General features: G+C 39.5%; 1 protein-coding gene across 3 annotated transcripts in view; it reads right to left on the reverse strand.

Moving 5' to 3' along the window:
• Positions 1-13,164, reverse strand: part of LOC109426084 (uncharacterized) — a 645,679-nt gene that overhangs the window by 310,970 nt on the left and 321,545 nt on the right. For all 3 annotated transcript variants that reach the window (XM_062855674.1, XM_062855675.1, XM_062855673.1), the window contains exon 2: positions 984-2,876. In XM_062855674.1, coding sequence (XP_062711658.1) covers positions 984-2,540 — 1,557 coding nt within the window. In that variant the 5' untranslated portion in view covers positions 2,541-2,876. The remainder of the gene's footprint in view (positions 1-983; positions 2,877-13,164) is intronic.

The raw sequence follows: 13,164 nt of genomic DNA on the forward strand, positions 1-13,164 counted from the left end.
TCAAATCTGAGAATATTTCTGGCGAAGTTCTTTAAGAAATGTTTGAAGAAATACATGAAGGCGCACAAGCATGAACTTATGTAGCAATCCATGAAGAAATTCCATACAGAATCCCTTAAGGAATCCCAGAAGGTTTTTTTTTAGAAAACCCGTAAGCCAGTTTCAAGATGAATCTGTTCAAGATACATCTTGTGAGAAATTTCTTGAGAAACTCCTGAAGAAGTCCCAAAGAAAGTTTCTGGTGGATACCCTTAAAGAATCTGTGGAAGATTCCCAGGAGAAATGTTGAAAGAAATGCTTGTCAAGATAAATATCTAAATTCCCGTTAAAATACTTAAAAGATTTACAACGTGCTGTTAAAAATTGGGATAAAAAATTTGATCAGATTTTCAAAATTAACTTCTTTTTGTGTTTTGCAGGTGTTAACCATGCTTTCGGAAAATTTCTCACCCAAAGAGTACTTTTTTTGCAAACCAGATGGTTACCACACCACCAATCAGTCAATATTTGGCAATCTTTTCCTCGTAAATCAATTAAACCAAATCAATAACCACCCACTCGATGTACCCCCACAAGAAGAAGCCACACAGATACGGCAGGTCATCATCGTTTCCTCTTATCACTCTCAACAGCACCGGACGTCAATCATTTTGCATCTACGTCTTTCCTTATCTTTATTATACAAAGAGCTAACAGCTAACAGTTAACAATAACATCTACCATACAATTCAGTGTTATGTACCTACAATTTAAGACAAGGCACTCGCGGCTCGCTCGATCAGGCTTAGAGCCCCGGGGAGATTTTGCACGAGGTGTGGAACACCCAAGAAGCCCAACAAAGAAATTCTCTCGCTTCCTGCGTGAACCGATTCGGACTAGTTTGCACACCCAACTTTGTTTTGTACCCTATGAATAACTCCTAGCTAGAGACCTTAACCTATCTGGAAAACAGCCGAAATTCAACTATGATGGTGGTTACAAACCTTCTTTTTGGGCCGCTTCTTGGCGTCCAGCTCCGGGAACACCTTCTCGCTGAGATCACTGACCGGTGGCCGCAGACCGAGTTCCTGCAACCGTTGCCTCAAGCCCGCCTCCGCGTCCTCTTCGCAGCTGAGCGTCGAGCAGGTCGAACAGTCGGAAACCTTCCGTTCGGGAGTTCGCAGGCCACACTGATAGTCACAACCCTCGAGGGCACTGATCGATGAACCGCAGTAGTTCAGATTGCTGCAGGAAGAGGCCGCGCTGATGTCCGAATCGTCACCGTCGGTGGATGCCCGGCGAAGACGATGACGCCGCAGGTATTCAATCTCTTCTAGGGTGATGCCGCACATGGTGTCGTCCGAGTAGTCCGATACCACTACGGAGGGCGTCCGCACGTAGCGGACGCCGTCTACTCCGGAATCGCTGACGTAGCTTTGGGCGGATTCTCGGCGGGAGATCGAGTTGTTTGGGCTACCGAGGGCTTCCGTAGAGCCGGAGTCTGCGAGGGGTGAGCTCGTTCCGAGCGGGAGTTCTATGAGCTGAGCTTCCAGGATCATCTTGCTGCGGACGACCATGGGACACTGGTCAACAGCTGCATTGATGGATGCGCTGTCTGAGCTTGGGAGGAGTGCCGGTTCTGCTACAGGGAGGAGAGCTGAACGTAGTGGGATGTCCAATACTCCGAGGGTTAGTCGACGAGTTTTGCCTACGCTGGAGATGATCTGTTGTTGTTCTTGTTGGTTGATGTCTTCGTCTAGCCCGAGAGCGGAGTCCGAACTGGACGATCGGGTAACCTTTTCGCGGTTCTTCATCTTCCGCTTAGCGTTGGTATTGCTGCTTTCTTCGTCACTTGAACAGTAAGGGCTTTGCCGAGTGGTGCTCCAACCGTCGTCGGAGACGGGACTTCTATTTTCACGGATCCGAACGGAGCTGCTGGCGTCCAGCTGCTCTACCAGTATCGTACTGCTAGTCGAACTCGACTGTGCTTCATTGGCACCGTTTGCACCTGTCTTATCACCACCGGCTTCGACTGGCTTCTTATCTAATCGTCTTTTATCACTATCATCCCGTCGGCTCCTTCCTCCGCCCTTCTCCATGGTCATACTGTTCAGGAAGCTCTGCGTCTCGGCCTCCTTCTGCTTGATTATGTTTGCATACATTTCAATAAGCCGTTCGACGCACGGAAACCTGACCATGTCCTCGTCGCTCTCAACCCCGGAAGAAAACGAACCGGACCCAGAACCCGAGAGCCGTTCCCCTTCCCCATCCCCTTTCCCGGCATCCCAGTAGCACTTGTAGACGGCCGTCTTTCTCTGGCGAGGCCTACTGCCTCCGACCGCTCTTGCTCCAGTCATTGCACCGCCCTCTTTGTACTCCTCGATCTCTTCTGCGGTTCCTCGGCCTTCTACACGGTGTTCTCTCGTCGTAGTAGGCGCGTTGCCGAGCACTGAACAAATATGGCCGGTAGCTGCGCCTTTGACGTCAGTTGTCGACTGCGATTCGAACATACCCACCAGTCCGGCCACCGTTGTTGAACAGTTCGGACACTCAGAGGACATCCCTACCACCCCACCCCCACACTCCGTCGCACACTACGAGCCCGCTGAGGTCATACCGGGGATTATTCCGATCAACCACCGAAGACGACAAGATACTGCAATCGTACAGCTCCACAAGTACGTCGAGGGAATTTCCCAGAAAAAAAAATTCGACGGACGACGACAGTGAGTGTCAATCGGATTAAGTCACGCTGAGCGAGGGGAGGCGGGCTGGACTGCAATCTCGGATTCACTTTGGTTTGGGACGGTCCACCGGTCGGTCCTCTGCTGCCGCCGTTGACGTTATCTATTCGCTGTGTGTGCAGTACTGACTGGGTTGTGCGCACACGGATAAATCTGCAAGCAAAAACAAGAAAAAAAAAACAGATAAGGAAATGAAATTAGTAAAGGCGATGTGTTGTGGTGTATGGTGGTGAGGTCGAGGCGCAGCCACAAACAGAGGGAGTGATTGCAACGTTGAAATTGATTGAGTGGAATTGAATGAGGTGGAAATAATCCCACAGGGGAAAGTTCCTGTGGAGTGTTGATTCTGCGGTTGGTATTTCCCATGAAAATAACAAAAAATAATGGCTTTGGAGACATGTGGGTTACGCACGCAAAAGAATTAGATCAGTTTTGCATTATATCGGATAAACAGTCTCTATGGATAAGTTGAGGTTAAGAGACGTTGTGTGCTTTGTCTCAGGATATTCTGAAGATTATGGTCAGCAGTTTGGACCCTAACATCTACAGTACTGGTCAAAAATATATGATATGATGCAAGGTAGCACGAGTAACCGAAAATGAATCTGGTGCAAAAATAAGAAAGACCACGAGGAAAATGACGCAGGAGAGTATGGGACAGAATGATATGCAGAGGTTTTATTAAATGGTGTGTGAACAAAAACAGCGCCGTCTCCCATCATGTGCATGCAAAGACCGTGATGGAAACTAGCTGACCGACAGAACAATGGTGGCTTCCAGGAGGAGACAAACAGAACTCAACGACGACGATGACGGACACGCCAGTGGCGTAGCAATTGGGGGGGGGGGGGGGGGGGTGGGCGGAGGGTGCGGTCCGCACCGGGCCCCCGAATTTAGGGGGCCTCCAAATCAGGGCAGGTCTAGTGTTATAAACCTTCCCTGATTTGGTGGCCCCATGAATTCGGGGTCCAGTTTGAATAAAGTTCTGTGATTAGCGAAAGATTCCTATAAGTATAAGTTCAAAACATGCCGATCTGCTGATATGTAGGGGCCTCTGTTCGAAATCAAAATTGAACTTTACGATATTCAGTACCGATATGGAAGTAAAATTCATGACCATTATGAAAACGTCCCTGATATCCTAACCACAGAACCAAACATAGCTGTTGATTTAGCATAAGATAGCAGCTGAAATTCAGGGGCCCCATTTATCAAAATTAAGAACTGAACGCATGTTACGTCCTTGAAGGGTTTCTGCGGGAATTCCTTCGGGCAAGAATATCTTTTTCAATTTATCAGGCAGTTACTTCAAAGGCTTCTACAAAAACTACTCTCTGATTTACTTCAGAACATTTTTCAGGGATTGCTTAGAAAAATTTTCTAAGCATTGGTTTACGAATACTCACAATGATTCCTTCAGGAACTCCTCCTGACATTTCTTCAGGAATTTCTTCAAATAATTATCAAGAAATCCTTCAGGATTTCCTTTTAGATTTTTTTGTAGGAACTTCTTCAAGCAGTCGTTCAGAAATACCATTTCGGAATCGTTCATAAAGCCATTCGAGGATTATATCATGAAACTCTTCAAGAAATTCTTCAGAGGGGCCTTAAGGAATTTCTCCAAGAATGATTTTAGAGATTTCTTCAAGAAGAAATCTTGCAGGAGTTCCTCATGGAAAATATATTTGATGATTTTTTGAAATCATGCTCATAGCCATTCCCGAACGGATACTTGGGAGATTTTCCAAAGAAATTTGAATGTATTCCCGAAGGAACTCTTGTAGAAATGTCTATAGGATTTTTTTTGCAGAAATTTTCAAAAAAAAATCTTTAAGAATCGCCTAGTAGATGAATTCTAAGATGTATTAGGAAAGAATCTTTGGGTTGGTTTTGGAGGTATATTTGATGATGTTCTGGAAGGATTACTACAGTACTATGAAGTAGTACTAGAAGTACTAGGATTACTATGAGTAATTACTTTAAGGATTCGTGAAAAAAATCTGCAAGCAAAGGGAACCAACTAAGAAATGCCTAGATAATTTCTCAAGAAATCAAATGATGGAAACCCCAAAGAATTCCAAATTCTTTGGTGCAAATGAAAAACAACAATCTTCAAAAAAAATTCCTATATATTTACTTAGAGGAATTTCGGTAAGACCCCCTGAGGAAATTTGTACAGGAATTCTTTGGAGATGATTGTGGGGTTATCTGAAGAAAAACTTTGAGAAATCCATGAAACAATCTTAATATGTAACTTGAAAAAAAAAATTTTGTAGAAAAGATTAAATTTTTACTGGAATTTCTTAAAAGATTCTTGAACGAATTGTGAAAATGGATTTGAAAACATTGCATAAGGAATATTTGGATGATTTCCTACAGCAATTATTAGAAGAATTTCTGGGAAAATCCCTGCAGGTATGACTACTAAAGAATTGCTTGAACAAATTCTTAAGAAATCCTTGAAAGGGCTTCAAGAAAAATCATATAAGGCAGTGCAAAAAGAACCCTTGAAGAAGTTTCTAAAAAAAATCTTGAAGGAATTCCTAAAGTACTCCTCTGATAAAATGCTGAAGAGAACATGTGGGGTAGCTCCAAAGGAATCGTTTGTGAATATCTTTAAGAAATTCTTTATAGAGTTCTTGGGATTACATAATACTGAAGAAGTTTCCTAAGGAATTGCTGTAGCCACTTTCGCAGAAAATCTTCGAGGAATTTGTAAAGAACTCCTTGATGTATTCCGCAGATGAATCGTAAAAGATATCCAAGAAAAAGTTCTTGGAGCTCCGCACTTGGGAAAAAATTCTTGATGAAATCGTTAGAAACATTTCTTAGAAGTTTCGTGAATGAAATCCGGACGAAACTGGTGTTATCGCTGAAGAAACCGTTAAAGGAATCATTAGAAAAAAAATCTGATAAAAACCTTGGAAGAATTCCTAAAGGATTCATTGAGGAATTCCAGTAGAATCTCTTGGAGCAATACCTGTGAGAATTTTTACATCATTTATTACAATTTTTGAGGATTTTGTTTATCTTTTTCAGTAATTAATTCGGAAACCCGTGTACAAATTCGTTAAGGAATATCTTTAAACATTTAATTGGGAATCCATTCGGCTATTGCTGTGAAAATTTCCTTTGGCGATATATTTGATTAATTGTTAGGCAATTCCTTTGGAAACTTCATCAACTGATTCTCAGAAATGCTACAGAAATGGCTTCTGATTTTTATTTCTACGAAAATTTCGTTGGGAATTCCGTCTGCAACTTTTCACTGATTTTTTTTTTGACAATTCGTTTGAGAAAACCTCTGGTAACAACTTCCGGAATAACTTCAACACTTTTCTAGAAACTTCTATGCCAATCCCTACGGGAATTGATTGGGTAATTTATTTGGCATTTTTTTGGTAATTTATTCGGCGAGTTTTCTGTGAGTTACCTGAAAAAAAATTGAAATATCTTTTGGCGGATTTTTTTGGCAAATTCTTGGGAAATGCTTTGATTGGATTTGATCCGAAAGCTCCTATAAAAGTATTCTCGGGGTTTTCTTTGCAAATGTTTGTGAAAACTATTTCGGCACTTCCTTCGAAATCTGGTTCGATAACTGTTTTGAGATTTCTCGGCAATAATATTCGAAGTTGAATTCTTTGACAGGACTTTTTGAATTTTTTTTGGATTGAAAATTTATCACGGGATTCAGCAATTTCTCTGGAAGTTCTACCAGCAGTCCCTTTGCTAATATACCTGACAATTACTTTTGTAATTATTTCAATAGTTCAATGTCAAAATTCATTCGACAGGTACTTTGAAAATTAATAAGTCAATTCATTTGTAAATTTAAGTGGCAACTTTTAAAAGCTTCTTTGCTAATTCCTCAGAAAGTTCCTTTAGTAATTCCTCTGTAAATTTCTTTTGAAAATTATTTATGGATTTCCGTCTGTTATTACTTTTGATGTTCTATGAGATACACTTTTGCAAATTAAAAAAAAATCCTCGAATATACAACGGAACGACCGAGAAAAACCTCAAGAGAATGTAGTAGCAAACCAGTTGGGCAGCGGCCGGTATTTTGAGCACTCTTCGCTATAACTCAGTCAATTCTAAACCAATTGATTTTGTACACGGCTAGATACTATACGTATCTCATCGCGTTCCAAAAATTGTGTCAATCGGTTCAAAATTGGCTGAGTTATAGCAAAAAAGTGCCCAAAATAGGACCCCTTCCCTACCAAAAGAATTTCCAAAAAATTAAGGTGATTACCAGAAGAGATCACAAACAATTTCCTAAAAATGTATGAAGAAATTTCAATAGAATTTCTTGGGGGAATTTCTGTGGGAATTGAAAGAATTTTTATATATTTTTTAATTTGAGTTTCTAAAGTATTCATTGGAGGAATTTATGTATCCCTGAATATGCTTATTAGAGGAATTTCTAAAAAAAATCTAGCAAAAACACTCAGTGCATTCTCTGGAGGAATTCCTATGGAATTTCTTGGAGGGATTTGTGTAAGAATCTCCGGAAAACTCTTGCAGTAGTAATTAAATATATTCATGAAGAAATTCTTGCATAAAAAGATCCCAAAAGATTTCTTGTACAAAACTATTTGTAACTATACCTGGGAAAATCAGTTTAGGAATGAATGAATGAAATCAATTGAAGAAACTTACTTAGAATACTTGAATAAAATCTGAACGAATCTTCGGGCAAATCGCAAGAGAATTTATTGGATGAACTACAAAGAAATCTCCGGAAAAATTCCTGAAGGAATTTTGGGAGCAACTTCTAAAGGCTTCATTGAAGGAAATCCTTTAGATTTTTGAATAACCTTCAGAAAATTTTCTAAATCCTTGGAGAGACTTCTGGAGAAGTTATTTGTTTTGATAGGATAGGGTATCTGTTATTTTACTATTTAACTATTAATGCTCCCATTTTCATACCACTCAAAACAAACGAATGAAGCGCTTTTTGTTCTGTTTCTTATTTTTGTATATTTGTTAGAAGTGAGCACGGATTATATAAAAAGTAACGTAATAATTCTGGAGGAATCAATCATAAATTCTGGGGAAATTCTTGACTGAGATGCGTGATAGAAACTTAGAAATATTTTTCAAAAGGTTTCTTGGAAGAATTTTGAAGGTAGTCTTATAAAAATCGGAATAGATTTTTTTTTGAAAAGTGCCCAGAGGAATACTAGCAAAAAATCTGAAGAAACTCTTGAGAAAACTCCTAAAGTTGATGGATATTGAAAAATTCGTTAGAGGAAGTCCAGAAGGATTTTTCGAAAGAATTCCTACAGAACTTCTACAGAAGTCCATCTAAAAGTTTAATTTAATTAATTTAATTTAAATAATTCAATTTCTTCTGTAGGAATCTTTGGAGATTTTGTTTAATTAATGGACAAATTCTAGGATGAATCACTAAGTAAAACCTTAGAGAAACTTCTTGAAGAATCCTTGAAGATTTTTGTTTTAAAAGGAATCTTTGGTGAGATTCCTGAAGTAATCTTAGGAAATAATTCTTAAGAAATCTTTAAAAGGACACTAAGATAAGTTATGAATGCTTGAGGAAATTCGAAGTTTAATTATTGGAGAAATATCTAAGAGAGTTATTTGAGGGGAGAATTGAGAAATATTTGAAGAATCTATGGAGAAATACTTGACTTTCGTGGAAAATCACCAAAGGAATATTTTGAGGATTCCCTGAAAGAAATGGAAGAATGTTTAAAGAAACCCTAGAAGGGCTTCTCTTCCTCTGAGTGAATCACGATGTAATTTCTTGGAAGAATATCTGGTTCTAAATGAATCATTGGTGAATTTTTTGTAGTGTTTTTTTTTCTGGAATTTTTCACGAATTCTTTTGATGATCTTCTAGATGAATCCTCAGAGATATAATTGATAGATTCTTGAACTAATATTTCTAGAAATACTCGATGAAGCCTTTGCAAGAATCTTTTGAATAACTCTGTAGTACTTTTGAAAACATTCCTGCATGTCTGAGGTGAACCAGCCAAGGGACTGAAAGCCTCATTAATAAGGCTAATTATAATAATATCATTCCTGAAGGAGTGCTTTTAGAGGAATACTGAATGATATCCTTGCATTTACAACTTAAAAGTTTTTTGAAGACAAATTATTATTCAAGAAAGATTTATTAAAGAAAAAAGTAAAACAATCTTTGAAAACGTTTATTAAGGATTATTTGTTGCAATTTCTAAATAAATTGGTAAAACATTTTCGTCTTAATTCTTATAAAAAAAATCTCGCGCTCCCGAAAAAAAATTATAAAGGAAAACAGAAAATAAGATAAGATAGATAATTTTTAACCTTCCGTTGTCCATCACTGCCAGCATCACTATAATACTGAGCATAAAAAGCGAGATTTTTCCAACGTTTTGTACAAAATACAACAGGGTGATCATTTGACAGGTAAATGTATAGATTTATCATTGTAAAATATGTACATATTATTTAATTTTTAAGGGCCCATATTGCCGAGGCGGTAAACGCACGGGTATTCAGCATGACCATGCTGAGGGTGACGGGTTCGATTCCCGGTCGGTCCAGGATCTTTTCGTAAAGGAAATTTCCTTGACTTCTTTGGGCATTAAAAATCTTCGTGCCTGCCACACGATATACGCATGCAAAATGGTCATTGGCAGAGGAAGCTCTCAGCTAATAACTGTGGAAGTGCTCATAGAACACTAAGCTGAGAAGCAGGCTTTGCCCCAATGAGGACGTTACGCCAAAAAGAGAGAAAGAGAGATTTAATTTTCATGGGGGCCTACGAATTTGCTTCCGCACCGGGCCCCCAAATTCCTAGCTACGCCACTGGGACAGGCTGTGGAACCTTCAGGGCTCCAACGCTAAACGAGGTCAAGACAGCCATTAGAGGGCTCTGATTGGTGGGGCATCGGAGCTTGAGCTTCAACTGTTAATGAAGCTTAAGCTCCCATGCCCCACCAGTCGGATAACTGCGTTTAGCAAACTAAGCACTATTTGTGGCACCGCTTTGAGCGGAATGATGGAACTTTGCCGAGCGCGCTAAGTGTTATTTGACCACTAATGACGTTACATGAATTTGATGATACATAAGTTACATTTCAGCGTGCTTAGCAATTATTGCAACATTTGAGGCACACTTTTGACTAAACCTAGGCAAACGTTAGCGTCGAGTTATATAGTTAACATAGAGGTTAGCTCATGAGAAAACTAACCAATTCGATTCAAATATGAGCTATGTGCTCCAGGCTTAAATAGCGAACCCGAAGAAGAACATATATTAGAAGGTCTTTGCTAAAGATGGCTCTATGTCAAAAATAAATTTCATCAATCGCCATTAAAACGGTTGTGGTCAAAGATGGGAGAGTGGAGAGGTGTTGGTCGCAAATATCTTGATTCAAGTTGGAAAAAATATACGGTTTCTGTTGCATTTCTTTCATAGTAATCTGATCCATGTATCCTTCCGGATTGACCTAAGTTCATATTCCTCTCATCACACTTTACACAACTATTCCACCTTAACTCTTGGAGCATCTTAGATGTTGTCTTAAGGCCAGCTGGTTGTCGTTGATCGGTGTCCAGTAGCAGTTCTTTTGGCACCTTCAAGATTTTATGGAATTCAATTTTGTTTTTAAACTTTATTTAGCTTTCTCTCTGCACTGTCAACATCCCAGGTAACAATTTGATGTCGTACAAACGTTTCTCCAACTATTTTTAATCAGTCTTCATTTGAACAAAAGCTGAACACAAGAGGTACAATCCTTTATTCAGGTCCTAAACTTCTAATTTTGGAGATTTTATTCGAACTTTAGCTGATTTGAGGTTCTTTGAAAGGCTGATTAAGGCCTAATATGAGTTCAAGTTAGCCTAGTGGTTAAGGCTATGGATCGCCAATTCGGAAACGGCGGGTTCGATTCCCGTTCCAGTCGGGAAACTTTTCTCGACTCCCTGGGCATAGCGTGCACAGTACTGGCCAAAAATATATGATATGATGCTTAGGAAAACGGTTTCAAATTATGAAACAGGTCGAAAATTATCTACACTCAGCAGAAAAAGGAGCAATATAAGGAAGCAGAAGTGGCCGAAAAATGAATCCGATGCAAAAATAAGAAAGACCACGAAGAAAATGGCGCAAGAGAGTATGGGACAGAATGATATGCAGAGGTTTTACAAAATGGTGTGCGAACAAAAACAGCGCAGCGTCGTCTTCCATCATGTGCATGCAACGACCGTGATGGAAACTTGCTGACAGACAGAACAATGGTGGCTGCCAGGAGGAGAGACAAACAGAACTCAAAAACACGATGACGGACAGGCTGTGGAACCTTCAACGCACCAACGCTAGACGAGGTCAAGACAACCAACCAAGTCACCAACGCTAGACGAGGTCAAGACAGCCATTAGATAACTGCGTTTAGCAAACTAAGCACTATTTGTGGCAACGCTTTGAGCGGTATAATGGAACTTTGCCGAGCGCGCTAGGTGTTATTCAATTTATTAGAAAAATGTAAAAAGTACGTTTTCCTATACTAAATTCCATAGCAACCAATCGCTCCCAAATTTTGCACAGTTGCTTTAGACGGTAAAACGAATCGAAAAAGCTTTGTAACAAAAAATCGACTTTGTTGACCCAGTCTAATATTCAGCAATATTTGATTCTATTTGAACAGTGTTGCCATCTAACATAAGAAATAATAATATCAGGAACTATCACTGGTTGGGCTTTGTTGTCCTTTAGAACTTTTCTGAACAATACATGTGTATATTTAGAAAACCATTAAAAGTGTAGAGCATTGATTGAAATGGACGTTAATCTTTTTTTTTTGTTTCTTTTTATTCGTGAATTTTAACTTATGCTAATTCTTCACACAGGACGTTAATCTAAATTTTGGACGTAAATCAATCCGGCGTAAAATAAACGTACGTAAAATAAGGTCGGAGTATAACAAGCTTGGTTGAATGGCTAAATTGTGTGATTCTTATTCAAGGAATACAAAAATATTCGAAATATTTCTGTAGGAATTTCTTCAAGGATTTTTTTCAGAAAATTTTACCAGAAATTATTCAAAAAATAATTCTGGAATTTAAGGAAAATTGTACAAAAAAGTCTATAGGAGTCCATCCAAAGATTACTTCAATAATCCAGAAATTACTGCAGATATGTATTCTTTCAGATTTTTTCTAGGTATTCCTACAGAAATTCTTCGTTAAGAAAGCTCTCCAAGGATTTTCTTAAGAATTTCTCATGATATTGCTTCCGGGATTCCTCAAGGAAATCCTTCAGCAATTCCTTCAAGTATTTCTTCAAGAATTCCTCCGGAAATTCACTCCAGAATTCCTTCTGTATTTTTTTTTTTCGGGAACAACTTCAGAGATTATTCTAAAAATTCTTCCAAAGATATCCCTAGGAGCTCTTCTTGAAATTTCTTCAGGAATTCCTACAAGAACTGTTTCGGGGTTCGCTTAGGAATTCCTCTTGAGATTGCTTCCGGGCTACTTCCTGGGGTTTCTTCAGAAATTCCTCCAAGGGTTTTTTTAAGGAACTACTATAAGGATATACCTACAGGAGCTCCTCCGCAAACCCTTCTTAGGATTCCTTAGAATACCACTGTACTTTCTTCAGTTCCTCCTCTTAGGAATTCTGCAGAAACTTCTCTTGGGATTCCCTCATGAATTCTTCCTGAGATTCCTCCAGGGGTTCGACTCCGCGAGTTTAAGAATTCTTCCAGGAATTCCTCTGGGAATTTTTGTAGGCCTTCTTCCAATAGACATTCCTCCAGAAGTTCCTCTAGAAATTCGTCCAGGAGTTCCTACAGGCAGTCCTCCAGAAATATCTTCAGCGGTTCCTCAAAGAATTCCTCCAGGGATTCCTCTTGGAATTGCTCCAGTGAATCTTCAAGAAATTCCTCCAGGGATTTCTCTTGGAATTCCTCCAGGGATTCTTCCTGGAATTTCTCCAAGGATTTCTCCAAGAGTTACTCTACGGAAGTTTCCGAGAATTTATGCAGAGTTTCCTCCAGGAATTCCTATAAAGATTCCTCCAGGAATTTCCCTACAGATTTTTTCAGGAGTTCCTACAGGAATGTCTCCAGGAATTCCTCTAGGGAATCCTTGAGGGATTGCTCTATGGATTCCACCAGGAATACTCCAGGCATTACATCAGAAGCTCCTTCAAGAATTCCTCCAGGGATTTCCCAAGGCCTCCAGGCATTCCACCAAGAAATCTTCCAGGAATATCTCCAGTGACTTCTCTAAGAATTTCACCCAGAATTCATCGAGGAATTACCCCAGGACTTCCTCCAGGGATTCCTTCAGATGTCCTTCCAACATTGATCAAGGAATTCTTCCATAAATTCCTACAGCAGTTTTTACAATAAATTTCTCAAATAAATTCTCCAAGAAATTCTCCAGGGATTCCTTCAGAACTTTCCCTAGGAATTCCTCCCAG

Source organism: Aedes albopictus, chromosome 3 (genome assembly GCF_035046485.1).
Source record: "Aedes albopictus strain Foshan chromosome 3, AalbF5, whole genome shotgun sequence".
Lineage (NCBI taxonomy): Eukaryota > Metazoa > Arthropoda > Insecta > Diptera > Culicidae > Aedes > Aedes albopictus.